Source organism: Apus apus, chromosome 12 (genome assembly GCF_020740795.1).
Source record: "Apus apus isolate bApuApu2 chromosome 12, bApuApu2.pri.cur, whole genome shotgun sequence".
Classification (NCBI taxonomy): domain Eukaryota; kingdom Metazoa; phylum Chordata; class Aves; order Apodiformes; family Apodidae; genus Apus; species Apus apus.
This window is the reverse complement of record NC_067293.1, coordinates 17,395,991-17,416,014: the sequence shown is the minus strand read 5'-3', so window position 1 is coordinate 17,416,014 and position 20,024 is coordinate 17,395,991. Positions and strand designations below refer to the sequence as shown.

General features: G+C 37.7%; 1 protein-coding gene across 4 annotated transcripts in view; it reads left to right on the top strand.

Annotated features, from left to right (window-relative positions):
• DACH2 (dachshund family transcription factor 2) overlaps window positions 1-20,024 on the top strand; it is a 284,957-nt gene that overhangs the window by 176,489 nt on the left and 88,444 nt on the right. For all 4 annotated transcript variants that reach the window (XM_051630492.1, XM_051630493.1, XM_051630491.1 and 1 more), the window contains one exon: window positions 14,096-14,227. In XM_051630492.1, coding sequence (XP_051486452.1) covers window positions 14,096-14,227 — 132 coding nt within the window. The remainder of the gene's footprint in view (window positions 1-14,095; window positions 14,228-20,024) is intronic.

Here is a 20,024-nt window from a genome sequence, read left to right as displayed (position 1 = left end):
TCCAGAAATTCTTCTGATGTGTATAATTCCTGTATAGTACCTACAACCAAATTTTTGCATAAGACAGATAAAATATTTTCTCCTGTAATGTATTTAATGGTATAAACCCACAAATCCTTGACTTGAAAAAGGCAGTTTGAAGCATGGGGCTATGGCCTTTCCTGCCATCATGGATCTTCATCAGAGGGCTGTGCTCTCTGGGCTGATGAAACAACTGTACATTTTGACAGTGTATCCCACTAAGTGGTTTATAGGTTTTTGTAGTGCTTCCAATGGATAATGATAACTAATTTTTTCTACTAGTAATAATTTAAGCATATTGCTTTAGTGAGTGTTACCGTAATTTTCCTTAGCCAAGTTGTCTTCAGTAGCAAATACTATTATTACTGAAGGAATTTTGAAGTAAGAATTTGAAGATTGTTGTACATACCTCCCCTACTAATGTTTAATTTACAGATTTGAATGTCCAAAATACTTTTCAGGAGGATTAGAACTGTGAAATAATTTGGTAAAATTATTTAATACACACTCTTGGCTAGGGACAGTTATTTGTTTTACTGGAATAATTTTGATAACTTTTCAGTCCTCTACACTTTCCCCTACAGTTTTGTACTAGGGATGCCAGTGGTGCTCGTTTAACAGCACTAGTGGATAACTCCTGCATTTTCCTGTGGTTAGGAAAATATGTTCTTAAAATGGTTTATAGATATCTAGCATTAGCAACAATAGCCAGGTTTGACATGACTTCATTCCAATAAGGAAAAAATCTAGTAAAATACTTAAGTTTTTTCCAAGTGTTGATACATGTTAAAGCCTTACTGAACTATTAAAACCCTGGGACTTCAACCAATTCATTTTAGTCATGATATGGCCTAAAGTTGAAGTATTTCATAAAAGCTAAACAATGCCAAATGCATTTGGCTGGGATCAAAAGCTAAATCTATTTGTTCTCTTTCATCTTCAGTGTTCCATTTCCTAGGAGTATGACCTTAGTCAAACATCTATTAAAGTTAGCTTTTGATCTTACTCCCTTTTTTACAAAAAAGGAAAAAAAAAAAGTCAATCTTTAAAATTTTCTTCCAGAGACAATCACACTATTGTGTTTTAATGTTCCACTAGTGTGTGAGTAAATAGGATTCTCTGATGTATGTGATAGAACAGTGGTTAAATGGGACAATCATTTTTGTGTCAGAGACAAGAATCAAAAGGATGCATTCTTCAGAAGCTGTTAACTGGAAAAATCCCCTCAGGTCAGTGGAAACATGTTAACTGGTCAGCGTGCTGCATTTTTTGGTCCTTTGATGAAAATGCCTTGTAATTTGATAACAGGTAGCTGTTCATTTGTAATACAATTTTCTCTACACCAGTCAAAGCTGCCTAGTGATTAATCAGTAAAAAGGTTAATTTTCTTCTCAAGTATGAGCAGCTTAGTGGCTTTTTGAGAGAAATAAGGATAGATGGGATTGTGGATATTACATCCTGTGTTTCCAGAATAGAATTCTAAAGATGTTTCTTGGTCATCTCCAAGTTCCTACACATTAGGGCAGCCTAACTGTCTCACATTCACTTCTCAGCTTCAGTGAAGTGAGTAGTCTTTCCTAAATGCAGGCTTGTTCCTAAAACTATCCAGAGGAATAAAATTACAGTTAAGACTTATATTTCACATAGCAAACAGCTCAATTATTTAATCCACAAGAACTCTCCTGTTAAACCTACTCTTACCAATGTGGTGCCAATGTTAGTGAAATCTCAATTAAAGGATATAGTAGATAAATACTGAAAAAAATTCATTTAAAAGCTATATATAGAAGAAACAGAAATGTCTTTCTAATAAAGTATTAAATTGACAGATGAATCACATATTAAACTTCTAAAACCAGAGTTAAATGCTTACTGGAAGCACCTTGGAATATTACCTAGATAGGTTGAGTATATATTATTACAAATTAATCGATGTGGGGAAAAAGCTCTAAAGTAGACTTTAGCCTCTCAGCTCGAAAAAGATAGCTGTAAAATTACAATGTTAATATTCAGAAATGGCTGAGGACTGCAGAGCATAATAATTTTAAAATGAATACTTGCAAGGTGTTACTTATATAATGCAGACTTCTGGAGAAGCAAGGTGAATATATACCTGCAGTATTTTTCTGAATTGGCAAAAAAAATGTTCAATATATCTTGGACATCATTTATATTGAACATATTTTTATTTTAAAGTTTAATTAATTAATTTGAATTAAAAAAATCTGAACCTATTTGGAGATCTGAATATACTTTGACTACTGAAGTCTTGGACAAAACCTAAGCTAAAAATGTTTGATGCCATAGTTTTAGAAGGAATGAAACTGCTATGCTGATGCAAACTCAGGAGGAAAGACCAGTAGAGTTTATCTGTAAAGATTTGCAAGGGCAAAGAGAATATTTGCATATTTTTAGATTACTGAGTGTTTCAGTTCAGTGACTAAATTATTCCTCTCCTCCTTGAGCCTGCATTTGGCTTGGGGGCTGCAAGTTAATTCAGCTTGACCAATGAGTAGAGACACATCCTTTAAGATTTTAAAAATGGTGTAGTTCATCTTCTACCTGTTATTTTTACTCACCACCCGGAACAGTAAAATAAGCTTCCAGTCAGTGTCTCAGCTTTGAAAAATGTTCTTTACCTTGCATGGCATAAAATGGAAATGGCTATTCTGGCGTAACTTCATAAACAAAGAAGATATTAACCTATTGGGACTAAATTATTTGTCTCCTGTGTTATTTGTGTAAGTGAATGTGCATGAATAGGCTTCATCAAAAACTCTGTTGAAAGTAACTTAAAAACAGGGAGGTCAGAACAGCCAGAAGTAAAAAAATGCTTAAAAAAAAGAAAAAGTTAAGGTACACACTCCTCTAATCATGTTCCATACACTCTCTGGTTGTGTGATCAATAGTCATTAATTTATGCCCCAGAGGAAAGTACAGCTGTTTGTGTTTCTTTACCTGTGGTCTAAACATAGCTAGAAGTTAAATCTGGTTTCTCCAGCCTGTAGGAAGCCTGCTCTTGTTTCTTGGCAGTATTAGAAATTCACATATCCATCACCTATTTGCAGAAGGTGCCCAAAGCAGCAACTCAGCTTTGAGCCAAGGAAGTGCTTGTTGCAGCATTTGCTGCCTGATGTGGTTGCTCTTGCCTACAGAAATGTACTGGAAAGTTACATGAAAGCTTGTTGTTTCCCAAGTACAGCCAATTGGATTGCTGTGCAAACCCTGCTGAAATAAAAATAATCTAAAATATCTCATTTTGTTCTTAGAGGAAGTACGTGGCACGTACATGCTATGACACACCACTCGTGCCAACTCACCATAGAACCCTACTTAAAATAGTCAATACTGATAAAAAGGACTTTGTGGCAAAAGCTACATGCCTGATGACTGTTATAACTGGAATGGAAGTGTTTTTCCACACCCTGAATTAAAAAAGGGAAATAAACCTGACAGGTTTTGTTTTGCCAAAAGTGACACAGAGAGCTCATAATGTAGCAGCAGGGAGAGTTTTCATTTGAGATGGAGACCTATAGTCTAGTCCTTGCTCCCCCATGTGCTTCTTTATTTTACATGGAACAATTAATAGAAAATTCGTTTGGGAAAATTGTGAGTCAGCTATTTCATGAAAATTTAAGTCATGTTTCTGCACTACCTTCTGCGTCTTTTGTCAAATTGATAGTGATTTTAAGTGTAGTTGGTTCTACCTTAAAGCTGGAGATTGCTTGGGGCCAGTGCCACTGATAGATTTCCTGAATTCTCACTAAGCTGTTTTCCTGTCTTACCAGAGGCATTACTGCTTTACTAGTCTGTCCTGATACCACCCAAAGATATTTTCCAGTGTGAATAAGCTGTGGTATTTCAAATTATCTTAAAGCACTAATATTTAGTTTTCATTCAACAGCCAAAATTGGGAAGTAATTTTAGATCTCAGAAGAATATTCCATGAATTTATGTTTTGAAGTGATGCTGCTTTTGGACTTGTGTCTTTTGAGCTTACATTAATTAGATGCCATTTGGAGAGGAGTGTCTGGGCTTCCGCTTTTCATTGCTTAGGTTGTAGTGCTTCAAATAAACACAATATTTTTGTCCTTTTTACAAACTGGCCACAAATTTCTCAGCCTTAAGTAACTTAAGAGCAGTGGTAGCTGTGTTATAGCATTCAGTTACTATTCTGGCAGAGATCTTGAAAAATCGCTTATGTGGAAGAAATAGGGGATGATTTTATGAAGCTGTTTAGGCAGAGGAACCTGGCTTAAATTCTACTGTCTGAGCTAGCACTAGTGACTACCCCAGCTGATTCCCAGTCATTTTGGTAAGAAGAATCTAACCTTTGCAAACAATCCTGCTGATACTAAATTTGTTGCAGAGGGATTGCTGCAAAAATATGGGATCACGCTCCCTATGAGGGCAGCAGAACTGTATCCTTGGCTGAGTACTTTCTCTGTGCCTGCAGCTTAAGCTAGTTTGATGAACACAAATTGTTTCCCTCCTTCTAGCCAGCACAAGCCAGTGGAAAACAGTTTATTTTTCACAATGTTGGTGCTGTTGATTTGCAAGCAATGCAAATCTATGGTCTATGGTGCAGTTGCTGTCTTGAGTCAAGGGAGCTCACTGCTGCTGCTTGTAGCTTGGTGAGTACCAATGTGAAATTATTTCTTGCTTGGTTTCAATTCAGTGTGAAAAAAACTGAGGAAAGATTGAAGTAACATTTCTCCTCTTTACCACTAGAAGGGGCTGGGTAAGGGATCTGTGCAGCACAATCCCTGAAAGCCCAGAGCCTCAGGGAGGCTGGGTCAGCTGTAGGTGAACAGGGCTTAGCATGGGTAATATTTTAGCAATCCAGCCTCTAACAGCAGTGCCCATCTTGACAGTGTTTTGAGGCTTCAGCTGAAAACCTGTGGAGTGATGGATTAATGGAACTCAGTTTTCACTTAAAACCCTTGAAATGTACCATTCCTAAAATTGTGCTTTGAGACAGCTGGGACATAGCTGAGCTGTACCATCTGATACAAAAAATACTGATACTTGTATTTTCCAGTCACTAGTAGGAAGTAGCTTGAAATCACTCACAAAGATATCCTTATTCTCAGAAGACCTTCCAGCCCAATTAATTTTATAAACTCGAGAGATTTGTGCCAACTCTAGATAAGCTTTCAGACTTTTTGGCACTTAACTGAAAGGACCTCCAAAAACTTAAGCAGTTTTTGCTCATGGACAAGTGCTTTAAATCCAGAGAAACTGATTCAGTGGGAAAGGAGTGAACATGGAGGAAAGAAAAATAGAAACAGCTAATTCAAATTCCAGATGGCAGCACGTACACCATGACTGACTTCTGTGATTATAGAAAAGTTACAGAATGTCCATGGTGACTATGAGGGCTATTAGATTTAATTGTCTTTATAACATAATTGTAGATTCCTGTGAACCCAAATGTATTCTAAAATAGTTAGCTACGTCCTGCAATCAGAAGCAAATGCAGTGAGCTCTGAAGCCCAAGAGAAGGTGGCCATTAAACCCTGTTAGTGCATCCAGGGCCTTGACGCTGTGTGAGCTTTCCAGGCTGTGGGACAGGCCAGGATCTTTTGGATCTGGCTAAAGTAAATCTGAGCTTGCCCACCTGGGCCAGGAGGTCAGATAACGGTGCACAGCGCCAGTCAGGTGCTAACACGTGCCAGTGTCCTTCTTTGTCCTGGTTCTGAGTTACTGAAGTTACCAAAACATCCTTGCTCTGCAGGTTGTGGGGTCAGTGTCTAAGGTCTGTTTTCATTTTGGTGCTGATGGTAACCAACTTTGTATTTTCCTATGGCCTCTCAATATTTAGCAATTTGCGGTTAAGATTGTATTGCTATAAATGGAAATGATATTGTATTCTTAAGGAGGTAATATAACTTGCTTAGTTATTAATTTTTCAAGCTCTTACCTCAAAGAACTGTAACCTTTATTTCATGGCAGCATTATGAAAGCACAAGTGGATAATTTGAGAATTTGGATGATTACGAACATCAGGCTAACTTATCCTTGCTGAGATCTGAGTCCTAATGCATTAATTTGTCACTCTTTTGGTGTATGATACCACTTTTTAAGTACACCACCTACTGGAAGAGTTTCCATTTCATGTTGCAAATTTGCAGTTACCTGAGCAAAATTGCTTTAGGTATGCACAGAAGAACACACAAATTACCTGTATAAAGTGATTGTGGGCTTTTCAACAATAATTCAATGGCTGATGCATCTGCCTCATGTGTGCTTCCATCTTCAGAAACCTGGAGATGAAAAGTGGAGTGGTCAGTCAATCAAATATACAGAAGAAGGTAAAGGTCACAGTAATGCAGCATACTAAAAGTATTGCACATTACAGTCTTGACAAATCATTCTCATGGCATGGATTGTAAAAAAGAGCAGAAAATGTCACAAAATTAATCAATTCTCATGAGACACACTAAGAGTGAAGGGGAAAAAAATAAAGTAACCCCCTCAGTGCTCTTTGTAGTTTCGATTTTTCTGTTTCCCTCCAATAAGGTAAGCTGCAGTTTTATTTGTTGCAAGATGCCAGCTACCTTTTTGGAGAAAAGTGTTCTGTAAAATATGTGGTTGAGTATTGCTTGAGCATCAGCTTGAACCTGAGTGCTCATGCTCACATAGATTTTAGCACAAGTTTGGGATTGAAATTCTATATACTGCAAACTGAGCCTGTTGGGTTTAAACAAGAAATCTGACAGGTCTTTGGTCATTGTATCGTCATGTGGATTGAGAATATGAAATATCTCAGGTACAGAGACCTGAAGGAAAATATTAATAAATGTTTCCAATCTTTCTGATGGGTATCAGGAAAGGTAAGACCAGGCTATACAAAACACTGAGGTTATAACTGGGGTGCAAAGCCTGAAGAATAGAGGCAGAATAGAAAGCATCTGAAAAGCCAACTCTCACTGTATTTTAAAGTGAACATGAATTTGTAGGTATCAGGACTTTTGCTCCTGTCTAAATATGTGTGAAATTAGGGAATGACAACCTGTTACTTCTGTGAGTTATTCCATGGAATGTCAGGGACCTCTTGGTGTGTAAAGGTTTTAATCTTGCTGATGGTCACGTCAACTGTTGCATGAAATTATATTTTAGAATTAAAAGGAGTTGAGCAAGCACAGAGTGTTAAACAAAAATCACTAGGATTGCAAAATCAAGCCATCAAAATTCAGAAACATTTGTGTGACCCTAACTGGTCCCTTGGGCATTTGACAAAGTCTTTAAATGACATGATCACAGACTGGTATTTTCCCCAGCCTAAGTGCTTGGTTGCTGATAGGGAATCGATTGACCTGGGGGGCAGCAGGGTTGTGTGATGAAGAGACCTATTGGTGTGCCTGTCCCTGGCTATCTGCTCCAGAGGTGGGGGCTGCGTCAGGAATGTTCGGGGGCTGTGGAAAGGCAAAGAACAAAGTCTCTCAAGTAAAGGCTGTGTGCCAGCTCACTGCAAAAACAAGCTGACTGGAGCTTCTCTGGGGCAGATTATATTCTCACAATTCCTGACAAATATTTGTAATACCTGCTTGGGGTTTTTACCTTCCTCAATAAGGTTCCTTTGCCATAGTGTAGTATTTTGACGTGTTAAAGTGTTGGTGTTTAAAAATTAGGACACTCAAAAATTTTTACTATTGTCTGGAATGTTTTGCTAAGGACCTTCAGTAGTCTCTGAATTTTAATTAACTGTGTTTAGAGAATTAGTCTGTTTTCTCTTTCACTTCAGACACGTAACAGGATAAATACTGTACAAAGACTTCCAAATTTTCTACTCTAAAACGAGTTTTTGCTGTTTGGGATGCTTTCCTGTTGGAAAATGGGAGAGAACATATTTTTTATATATGGTTGTAAAATAAGAATGACTGGCTGCAGATAGTAGAACAGATGAAGGAAACTCAAGTATTGTAATACATTTCTTGGCTATTGACTACATTTCAGCATGGCAATGTCAAATGGATGTAGCATGGATTTCAGTCTGGGCCCCACAGCATCCTCCAGGGCCTGGGTGAATACTCACACAACTAAGCCCATGATAAAGCTTTGTGCTGTGGTACTTGGGCTGAAATCACATCCTCTGCCTGCAGTGGCCAATTACTCACCGAGTTCTTTCATTACAGTCTCTCAAATATTTCACCTTGATGGATTACTGTGATCCATCTGAAATGGTAACCAAGATATCTTTGAATAGCCATTGAAAACAGAACATGCACTAGTCCAAAAAGTTTCCTAGAGATTCTAATTGAGCCAGCTTACAGAAATGCAACAAATCTGCAATGATAAGACTTTGGTGTTCAGACCAGTCTGCAAACTGCTCAGACACTTTGGTCATTTTAATGTTCTTAGTCAGTAATTTGGTTTCACTGTCCTTCATGTTAGTAGCTGGGTTTTACTTGCCAGCTTATCGTTAAACACAACTCATTTGTTTCAGCTACAGAGAAGCCTCTACTTTCTAATGTGAATGTTTTAATTAATTAGTAAATTCTTGCAGGCATTCTGAAAACACAGTACATTAAATGTATTTATTAATTTCCTTATTGAAGAAAACGGGGAAGAAGGCATATCCTTTTCAGCCTTCCAAGGCCTAATGTATTGGATGTTCCAGAATTGTTTTCACTGTTTGCAATATGGGATCTGATATTAACATTTCATACTACCAGATGTTTCATTATTCCTGTTTTAGCACATGATACTTGACCCATAGCAGCTTTAAGTGCAAATAGCAAACAAGCCAGTGTACAATGCTTTTGACTGTTAGACTGAAATAATATGGCAAGGCTAAGCTGGTTTTCATTTTCCTTTTGAATATTATTAATTGGAATGTGTTGACTATTAATTTAATTAAATGTTTTGTTTTAATATAAGATTGTTCTTTAGTTTGCTGACTCACCATTTCATTTAATTAATTGCAAACCTCAAGATTTGATTACTCATAGTTCTCCTTTAGTTAATTTACTTGTTCACAGTTCTGACGGAAAAGCTTTCAAACTAATATGAAGGAGGGACACAGTCTTAACTAAACAGGGAACTGAGAAAGTAGCTGTACTTAGAGCACAAGATTAGCAGATACTGAGAGTCACCTTAAAATGCTCAGAGTCCTTGTATGCACCATCCAAGTCCAATTTTCAACAAGCAGACATTAGTTAAACATAGAGGACTCACTTGCATGCAAGACACTCAGTGTGGGAATGTAATGGGAGTTTTAGTTTCTTAAGGGTCTCCAAGAAGGTACTTGGTAAGAAGTAAATTGTGATGTTTACTTGAGGCAAGAGACATTGTCCCCTTGTTGCCTGGTGCTCAGGAAGGTGGGTGGGTTTGGCACAGCCCTGTAATGGGATCCCAGCCCTGAGGGGGTCACACAACAAACAACCTTGAGTTGTGATCTTTGGGCCATGCAGTAAAACTGCTTTGTTGTTGTTGTTGTTGAAATAATTCCTGAGACTTCACAGAGAAATAATCTTCAGTAATCTTTTTCTGCATATGGGTTGTTTGAGTAAACAATTAACCACTAACTTTAATAGGGTGCATACAAGGGGTGAAGAAACCTCTCTGGTCTTCACACCCTCAAGTACTCCAGCCAAGTACCTTGGCTTTAGGAGCAGAGGACGTGGTCAGTGGGTCCAGCCCTCTCAGAAGGAACCAAGCCTCACAGTATGTTCAGACGTATTGCATCTCCAACACCCCACAAGCAGCAGGTCTTCCCCAGAACAATGTGACCTGCCGTGTTGAATAAGCAGAGTATGGGCCTAATTTGGATCAAAAGCTTTGATTTGAAAACCATTTGGTGCTTAGGTATATTTTAACTGTGACTCAGAATTGCAATTGCAGAATTTTACTTCAGTGCAACCTGAGCATAAAGTGTGCTGGTTTGCGTGTCCTTGAAGGGTGGTTTCAGGGCTAAACGTGTGTGTTGTACAGCAGAGCTGTGCAGCCTTGTCAAAGGGAGAGTACACAGTGTCCTGACAAAACTGTAATTGCAGAATGCAGATCACTAATGGCAGTTGGTTGTTTTGCCATATGCACGATGCAGGTGTACCTGAGCACACCCCACCACAATCTGCTCTGCTGTTGTAATCAAGGTGCAGAGTGAGAGGGAGCTGACCCAGAACCTGGTTCCCAGATTCCTGCATTCCCACTGACATGGCTTGTGCAGGTCCCACCAGATCCTCAAGGAGCTGCTCTTTCAGCCAAGGCAACTGGTGGCTTGTGGGCTCCAGTCAGCAGGACTGGCCCCACTGGCCACATGGTCGCCAGCAGTTCTGAAAACAAATAATTCCAACTGTGGTGAGACTTGTGTTTGGTTGTTATTGTTAGTATTGTAAAGGTCGGATGTGTTGGATAGGAAGTGGTGCCTAGTTTATTTCCTGGATGTTTAGTGATTAATCACAGCTGGCAGAAGATGACTGAAGGAAGGGGAATTTAAGATGTAAATTGAGAGAAAAAAAAACACAGAAGCTTTTGAAGTATGTAGTCCAGCATGTTGCTTCTTCTAGTGATCATTTTTTAGGGTGAGAGCAGAGGGATAGATGTATACATTACAGCAGTTTTCCAGTACATTTTTCAAAGTGCAGTACTCCTAAGTGAGATCCTGCTGCTGCTAATGATTCATCCGAGAGGATGGCCATGGTTCTTCAGTTCTTTGTAGATCTTTAGGTAACTCAGTTGAAGAACAGCCCTCCTTGCCACAGCTAGCCAGAGCTGAGTCAATTGTAGAGATGAGTTATTAATAGTTAAATTAAATAGCAGGTTCAGTAACGTTAGCCACAGCAGTAGCCTTAATTGAAGATGATGCCAATGGGTGATTGCTGTACCTCTTCCTCTATCATTTCCATCAGTAGCACACCCTTACTGCTGAAACCATTTGCCTTAACGTCAATTTTATTAGCTTTCAGAAGTGCTGAAGAACTAGTACACTCTTTTTCAAGTGCCTCATACAGTCAGATTCTGGGCCTCTTACTGCTATCAAAAGTCAAGTAAGAAATTATAAAGGTTGGGAATAAGTGACTGAGAGTATTAGAGACTTTGCTGATACTTATCTTAGAGGTAGTATTGGCTGTGTCTGCTTCAGGTTGATGCCTGGCTGCTCAGGCTCTCTGGGCTGTAGTGCTTGCTACGTTAAGACCCTGCAATACTCTTTAAATTTCTCATGCTGAAGTAGAGTGACTTTGGGGTGGCAGATGGCACAGCATAGATTTCTGATACATCACTGTTTTTTGGCTGTTGTCCTTATGGCAGCTGTGTCTGGTTAGGGAGCTCAAAGATGCCTGGTAATAATTACCTTTAATTTCTGCAGGCGGCATCGTGGTAGTTTTAGGACTGTGTTGATTCTTTTCTATTTGTTCCTTCATACCCTTTCTGTCTTCATCCTGCTTCTAATAGAAGTGTTCAAGAGCAGGGTTTTGGTGGTGGTTTTGGTGGTTTGTATTTGTTTGCTTTGTGGTTTTGTTTTGATACAGTGCCCTGAATAATGTTTTGTCTTTTCTCTTGAGTGTTTTATTTAGCCTGAATTCACTTTCCATTCACTGTTTATCTCCTTATGAATAGTTACTTTTTGGTATGTTTAAATGGAGTAAAGTTTTATGACTTATAGTATCAAAATATGTGTAAATACTGACCCAGATGAAAATATTTACTGGAGCATTGGTTCATCTATACCTATTTGGGTAAACAGAAATGATGTTATGATAAAAACTGCCATGTTCAGACTCTGTTTTTGTAACCTTTAAAGTTAATGCAAATTCCTCACAAATTAATTAGAAGCATAAAGTGAAAAGAGTAGACTGTGTGTACAAGTTCTGAGGGTGCTCCAATGATGGCTGTGCCTCAAAAGTTGGAATTGGTTGGGATAAGGAGGAAAAAAGTGCGGGTAGGCAGGCAATACAGGTTCCTGGAAATACTGAAAACACTGAATTCCTCAGAGGGGTTTGTGCTGGTGCTTGCTTTTTGAACTTCTTGAAAACAAAATTTAGTACACTCAAAGAGTATTCCGAATGCCTTTCCCTGCGAGGAGGTGGGGGGGCAGTAGTAAAGTTTATAGACTATTTCATCTTCTGTAAAATGTGGAGAACAGTTTCATCATTGAAGATGGATTCTTCAGTGGGTCAAGTGTGAGTGATGTCACCCAGAGAATTTGTAAAGAGAGGAGTTTAAACATTAGGATTTTATATCTGCTTCAAAAAAACCCTGTAGCATTTGCAAAAGAACTTAAAAGGATTTTAGAGAAAAAATATTTTTAAAATACGAAAGTGAATAAATGTTATGGTACAGTAATCTTCTGTATGAAGTGAGGACTCAATAAACGGCCTAGGAGATTGTTGATGATTTTTTCTAGACTTACAAGTTTGTATTTAGTATCATAATAATTAAATCAATATTAATGCATCAATGACAAAACAGGAAAGTTAGTGACCAATTATTGTAGGTAGTATTTGTTAGATCTGACATCAGGGCTTTGGGAGTATAGGAGTCTGTAATTGCCCTTTGCTTTTGTGAATGTTGAGAGGCTCTTAGGCAGGATGGAAGGAGGAGGCTGGATGGTCTGGAGAGAAGAGGACCCATGTAACTCCATCTCATAACCTGTGGCCTCCAATTTATTGCTGTTACTCAGGGCTTCCTTTGCTGAAGTTACCTGAATTGCTGCATCCATATGTGATAATACATGTCCCTCCTCTGTGCAGTCTCAGTCTATTGATTGCTTGCTTACTTAAGTTAGATTAAAATAATCAGAACTTTTGTGAAGCCTATTACAGGATCAGCAGAGCTAATCTAAATGTCAAATTCATAGCAGCTTTTAAAAGAAAGTATTTTAGTTTATGGATGTCTGGCATTATGGGATGTGAAAATTATTAGTTCACTTTAATCAGTATCTAATCTCTCAGTTAGCAGTACTTTGCAGAAACAGCAGATTATTTCATTCAGTTTTGATGTATGATATCTTTGTGGAGTGATACAACATGCACCACCACCAAAACCCATGGGTTTTGTGGTCAGTGCAGCTCAGTGCTTTTGTGGAACTACTGCACAGTCAATGACAAGATAGCATTTATCTTGCTTTTTAGCAAATGACAAAAGCAAGTAATACTACACAGGGAGGAAGACAATAAACCCATTTAATTCATAACTGAATGACTAAAGTTACACCTGTAAAGGTCTTTTTGGTTACATGGCTTTATCCCCTGTATTATCATGCAAGATAGATGAACTTCAGATATCTTTAGCCACATCTTGCCCAGAGTAAAAGTAATTTGATACTGTCTGAAAGAAAATCTGTTCTCTTACTTACTGACCAAGTCAAAATGATAAACCTTAAAAAGTTTACTCTTACTAAAAATTATATGGGGAGTCTTAATGTAATTATGGTAGCTTGTACCCTAGCACTATCTTTTATTGTTAGAAATTTATTTTTGGTCACTTGATTACAACTAACCCCCCTTAATTCTGTAAATTTGTGCTGGTCTTAATGGTCTTTTAAAGGTGAGATCAAGTTTGTAATTACCCACTTGTACTTTTCTAATGTTTCCAATGTAATATTTTCCAGTAACAATCATGTCAATCTAAACCAACAGACTTCAGAAAAAGACAAAATCATATTTGGCTATGTAATTTAATATAATAGTTCAGGATTGGCTTGTCCACGTTAATTGGCTTTGAGCTGTTGAAATTGAGGAATACTGTGTCTTCCTAGTGTACTTGGAAATTTTATAGCAGCTAAATAAGTCAACCAGAAAGTGATCAAAGTGACAAAATGATCAAAGTGACAGGAAATTATATTTAAAAGTATAATCAAAAGCATTACCATTAAGTAAATATTTCTTTATGCTACACATGTGAAAAAAAATAATAAGAAGAAACATGAAAGAATTAAAAAAAACCCAAAACAGTCTTAGAATGGTGCACTGAAAATACAGTGCTCAGAATGTTTCATTACTGGACTAAGAATGATTATTGCATTTATGTGGCTTATTCTCACAAAAAGGAATTGTTTTGTTCTTTATAGTTTTCAGTCCCAGATTGTATTTATAAATTTATTATGGCTTATTTATTCATATTTTCCCAGGTCTGACAGCAGCTGCCATGGCAGAAGCCATGAAGTTACAAAAAATGAAGCTGATGGCGATGAATAGCCTTCATGGAAGTGGAAGTCAAAATGGGACAGAATCAGAAAATGAAGAGCTCAATTCTAATGCAGGTAAGTAATGCTGAGCGTGGGAGCTCTGAACACCTGTTTTTGTGCATGGGAAACAAAACCAGAAATCCATTTCAGATTCTTGCAGTCTTTAATTTTGTAAGCTTTGCTCTGCCAGCGTCAGATCGGTTTCCTCCAGTATTTCTCCTGTTTTCCTAACAGTCATCTTCATTAATTTTTTGGGAAGTCTTGGTGAAGGATTGTTTTAATTATGTTAGAATACAGACATTTTAAATTAAATATATTTGTAGTAACAAAAGACTTCTCTGTTGGCATGAATACAGTCAGTCTAGAGTTTTCCTGTAAATGATGGAAAGTTTCCAAAGTGTCAGGTTGTTGGAAGTCATTATGAGTTCCACAGTTCACTGGAGAAAGGTAAAGTAGGGAATGCCAAATTACCAACTTTTTGTTTTTTTCCCTGAATGGGCATTTGCAAACCACAGCTCAGAAGGAGACTCATGATGAATGTTCTGGCCTGACTGGCTGGAATAACACTGGGTAGAAGGCACTGGCATCATCAACACAGGCTCAGTCTGTGCTGCTGTCAACATTAGTGTGGACTTGAACTGAGCTCCTGAGCCCCAGCTCCACAAGAATAGGGTTCTAGGTCAAAAATGAGTCCTTTGAAGAGGATATATTTTGGTTAATTCTAATCTTCTTATCAGATGAATAGAAGAGTTATTTACTTGGACGGTGTAGAGAACCTAGAATCAGGTCAATTTTGTCTCAGAATGCTGCTGGATACCTATTGCTATAAGGGCAGGTTCACTTGGACCCACTTTTTGGCACAGGCAATCCTGCAATACACTTGTAGCCTTTTGGACACTTACACAATGATTGTTTTCATTATCAGTTCAAGACAGAGACATTGATCCCTCTTGGGTTTGCTCTCCCACCAGCACTCACATGCCTCTGAAGTCGCGTGCCATGTCTCTAAAGACAAAGCTGCTCTCACAGTTTGCCTGCTTGGATGATGCAGAATATATATGCGTTGTACCATCAAAATGGTAATTTATTAGACCGATAAAGCAGCAGCTGGGAGGTCTTAGACTCATTTTCTAAAGGAATAACTTTGAATTCATGACAAATTATGCACAAAACAGTCTTTCCAAAAGTGGTGTTGCCTTTCGCTAATTTTGTGTACTCATCTGTATTGAAGAAATCTGGCTTCTAATTCATGCATTAAACCCTGTCCCAGCTTTCTGTTAGCTGGGATATGTATTTCTTACCTCTCAGACCCTAATCAATTAGTGCATATACTGAATTCAGAAAAAAAGCACTGAAAAAGCATGTTACACTCCTTATTTAGTTCAAAATTAATCATGACATTTCAGTGAATGCTAAGAAATATGACTGAAGATAGAATTCCTACAGAACAGCAAGGAAGCTTCATACAAAAAAGATGCAGGGTTAGGATTAGGCTTTTTAAAAGCTGCTGTACAAAAGCTTGCTAATTTGAATATTCATGGTTTGGTGTGTTACCTGATAGGGCAAAATTTGTGTACTTTATATGGGGAAAACCTACAGTACATTAATATTATTCTTTTAGGTACCTCATTGACAAGTTTTATGGGGGACTGTCATACCAGTCTTTCAAATATCCATCAAGAGTATGCGAATTAAATGAAAATTCTCTGTGGTTTAGCAATTCAATGAGTTTTACAACTGACTCAGTATCAATTTAAATATTTGGAAAAATTCCCACTGACTTTAGCTGAAGTTACAGTGGGGCCCAAGGATTAGGATATGGTGTCAGTTATATAAAGATCTTTTCTCAATTCTTTCCCCTTTTCATTGCCTAATTTAGTAAAACGGCCAAGAGCAAATTAAGTGAATCAACTGCTAGTATTTCTTATGGATAGGGAAGTAAGTCCTTAACAAAAAGAGCTACTGCTGCAGAAGAGTCCTTAACAAAATAGTCCTTAACAGAAAGAACTACTAAAAATCACAATTTTCCCTCTTTTTACTATCTGCCGTGCCAGCATTGGGCTTATTTTTATTATGCATGGCTTCTCTATTTATTGGAGGATCATTTTGTAAAGATTTACATTAAGCAGGTACAGCAGGATGTGTGAAAAAAGAAAATGAAAGGAATGTAAAACTGAATTATACATTCCACTGTTCTTAATAAGTGAGTAGTTGTCAAGTATTCACTATAGCAAGCTCATTGGAGGCTGAGGTAGAGTATGAAGGGAGTGGACACTTTGGAAGTTGATCCACATTTTGTAACTTTGATTCACTATAGAGAGAAACACCAGAAGAATTCTGTGTGCATGAAACCTTTGCCAAATGTTTGTTTTGCTCTAGACTCTCACAGTTTAAATGACTATTAAAAACAAAATGGGGATGTGAAGAAGAAAGAAAATTGAATTTTGAATATTGATTTTTTTTTTTTTTTTTACTAAGAAGAAGTAAAAAGCAGAGCAAAGGAGTCAGAAGCCTCATAAGTGAGAAAAACATTTTATTTTAGGAGAGAGACCTACAGTTTGTTTGATTTGAGGTTGTGTTTAATAGCTTCTGTAATGGCTGCAACATGACTCTGCATCTAGATTTCAGCATGAATAACAACCTGTTCGTGTTTCATTTAGCTCCAAATGAGAAATTCTGTCTTTTATTGTTTTAGGAAATTAGTCTGTGTACTATTGCTCCTGGAACTTTATAATTAATCACAAAAGGTTATGGCTGTGGAGAGTTTGTGGGAAATAGGTGTCTGAATGATTATAATTGTAGCTGTCAAATCAGAAATATAGTTGTACAGAGCAGAGGACCTTTAACTTCCTTTGATTTGTTTTGTTGTGTGTTTTTTTTCTTTTTACTGTAACAAAGACTTGAAGTGTTGCAGTTTTACTTCAAACAACAACTGCAGAGATTGTTGGCTTTTTACCTCAGTGTTACCAATTGACTTCCTTTGGCAAATGTAAGATCATAGGATGTCTTGGGCTGGAAGGGACCTCTAAAGGTCATCTAGTCCAACCACCCTGCAATAAGCAGGGACATCTCCAGCCACCCTTCCATATCCCTCCTCATCTGTAATCTGGTAGAGGAGTGGAATACTCTCTTTTGCTGGTGTTTATTTTTAATTAAAAATGTAATCGATCAATATCAAGTCCTAAATATTTATTGCTATATTTTTTGGAAGTGTGTCATTATATACAGGCGAGTAGTATAATAAAAAAGGATATCTTGTCATATTCATTTCAGTCCCCATCTGTATCTGTTGAAGTCAGTATGAAATAATTTTGGATTTTTCTTAAGTAGTGCCTAGACTGTCACTTCTGTAGTTTCTTTCTCTCTGTGTGTGCATCTCTGGTGATGGAAATTTTTCAAGAATTTCTGTATCTGAAGCCAGACTCATGCTACCAATGTAAAATCTCAGCTCTGACTCTCAGGATCACTATGATTGCTCAGATATATTGTCCTCTAGGAAATTACAGGTGTGGAATTGAATCTTACAAGTGTATCTAAAAAAGTGGGGAATAAATGCACCAGTTCTTTTCCTGCTTCTAGTCCAGCTGGAGTGTTTTTGCCATCAGGGCCTACCTATGTCCTTTATGTGATATTATAATAATAATCTCAGTAGTGGTGGCATTTAGTATTGGAAGATTAAATTAACTTAATAAAAAAATGATGCAAGAGACAATACTGGATCTGTGAGGAAAAAGGTACAACAAATTTGCTTTTTTTATTGAAGTAATGCATTAGTTCACTGTGCTGTGAAGAATGTTACATGTTTGAACATTAATGTCCCACTTCCACTCTCTGCAGAGAGAGTGGATTTTTTTTTTTTTTTTTTTTTTTTTTGCACCTTCCTACTCATCATATGAAGTGTTGAAGCAAACTTCTCAGGCAGTTGAAAATCTCTTATTCAATCTGGCACTGCCGGTTCTCTGGCCCCCCAGTCCAGCCAAGCTGTGCTGTGTGTTCCTTGTGGTCTAGTGTCTGTCTCCATCTTCTTGTAGCATCTGGGAGAGAAGGTTGAACATAGACAACCACATAGCTGGGGACGTAGGTTTCTGGAAGTGGGATAAATTACATCCCTCTGGAATCTCAAATCCCTAGTGGCCATAAGTCGGTTATAAAACCCTACTTCTCCTTTTTGGCTACTCCATGTGAGTCCTTGAAGATAAGATAGTTTGGTGGTGGTGATCAGTGCACATGTCTGAGGACTGCCTGGTGTCCAGAGGGTTGTCATAGCTAAGGGAAGTCCTGTAAAGCTCGACTGATAATACGTGCCAGGAGGGATGTGGCCTTTCATGTTCTTGGAAAATGAGCAAGATTAAGTTTGAAGCTGGCAGGTGAAGCCAGGTGTGCTGAGTGTGCATGCAGATCTCTCAAAGCACAACCATGTAATCCATTTTGTTGTTCTATAGAAATAAGATAAGCAAAACCAAACCTCTCTGGTTGCACAGAAGTGTGTATAAAGATCATCTGTTTCATCATCGTGCAATAATAATAGTAGGTGAAGTGTTTTCTGGAAATTAGCATGTAATTACCTAGGGAAATCTGAAACTTATTTGAAATTGGAGCTTTTTTTTTTTAATAGCATGGCAGCAGGTAATTTGTGTAAGTATGTGATGGAACTGGAACATGAAGGGTGGACTGCAAAATGCAGTATTGGTGATACTACCTGAAGATCCTGTACAGATGCTGTGTTACACAGCTGCATAAGCAAGGACAGAGCTGTGCAGAGCAATCTGTGACAGTACCTGTTTGTACAAAACCTCTCTGCAAAGAAGAAAGCAGTTATTTCCTTCTGCGGGCTTTTGGAGTTAGCACGCGTGATTTAATAAATGCGTTTTGCTTTCCCAAGAGAGATATCAAACTGTACTAAGTGTTTCAGTGGTATTTCCTTAGGAAGTCAAAATGTTATTTTGTATGTAGAGTCTCGTTGCTTAATTTCCAGACAAGGAGCTAAGTTAGGCAGAAAAGAAAGGAAAAACATCCTAGCTTTTGGCATGTGAGGATCAGAGAAAAAGCTCATAGAAAAAAAAAAGTGTGATATTTTTATCCTTTTTTCCCTATAGTACCTGCCATGCAGTCTTCTCATAAATGCAAACATCCTTCACAATCTGTTTAAAAAACCCACAAATACATCACTCGAAGGAATATTTAAGGAACCATCAGGAGGGAAAAAACTCATTGGTTTAATGGAATGCTGTCAAGGAAAATCAGCATCACAAACGACACAGGGGCAGAATTGATACTTTTGCACTGACATGTTAAAAGAAAATCCCATGCATTATTTAGAAAACCCAGAAATCTGTCAGCTGTATGATTGCCGAGTTAGCAGAAGCAGGAGGATGCTGCTCAAGTTGAAAAGAAACGCGTAGGCACAGATCCATATTGTAACCTTTCATGTTCTCCACCCACCATGAATACCCAGCTATTACACGGTCAGCATTTTTTAGTTTTTCTCTTTTAAAATTTTCAAGTGCTTGAAAAGTCAAAAGAGGTAGGTCTTTTATTCTAAAAAGCAGGATGCCGAGGCTGTTATTTTATTGTAAGAGTAAAAATGACAAGACCAGAGAACAGAATTTGTTAATCCTTGAGCACTGTTCATTCAGACTTTATGAAGTCATTTTTCCTGTTGTTAATGCAAGTATTTTTGTTACATGAGGAGAGAGTTACTGTTTCAAGGAAGATCATTTTACTTAACAGAAAAAGTTGATGCCATTTAAAAAATGTATCCAGTCCAAACTACTATTAATATTTTTAGAATTAGTTGAAAAGCTAGTGAAGCTTTTTAGCTACTTTTAATTTTCCTTAATTGTCCTTTTGCCAGAAGGAATATATATAATCT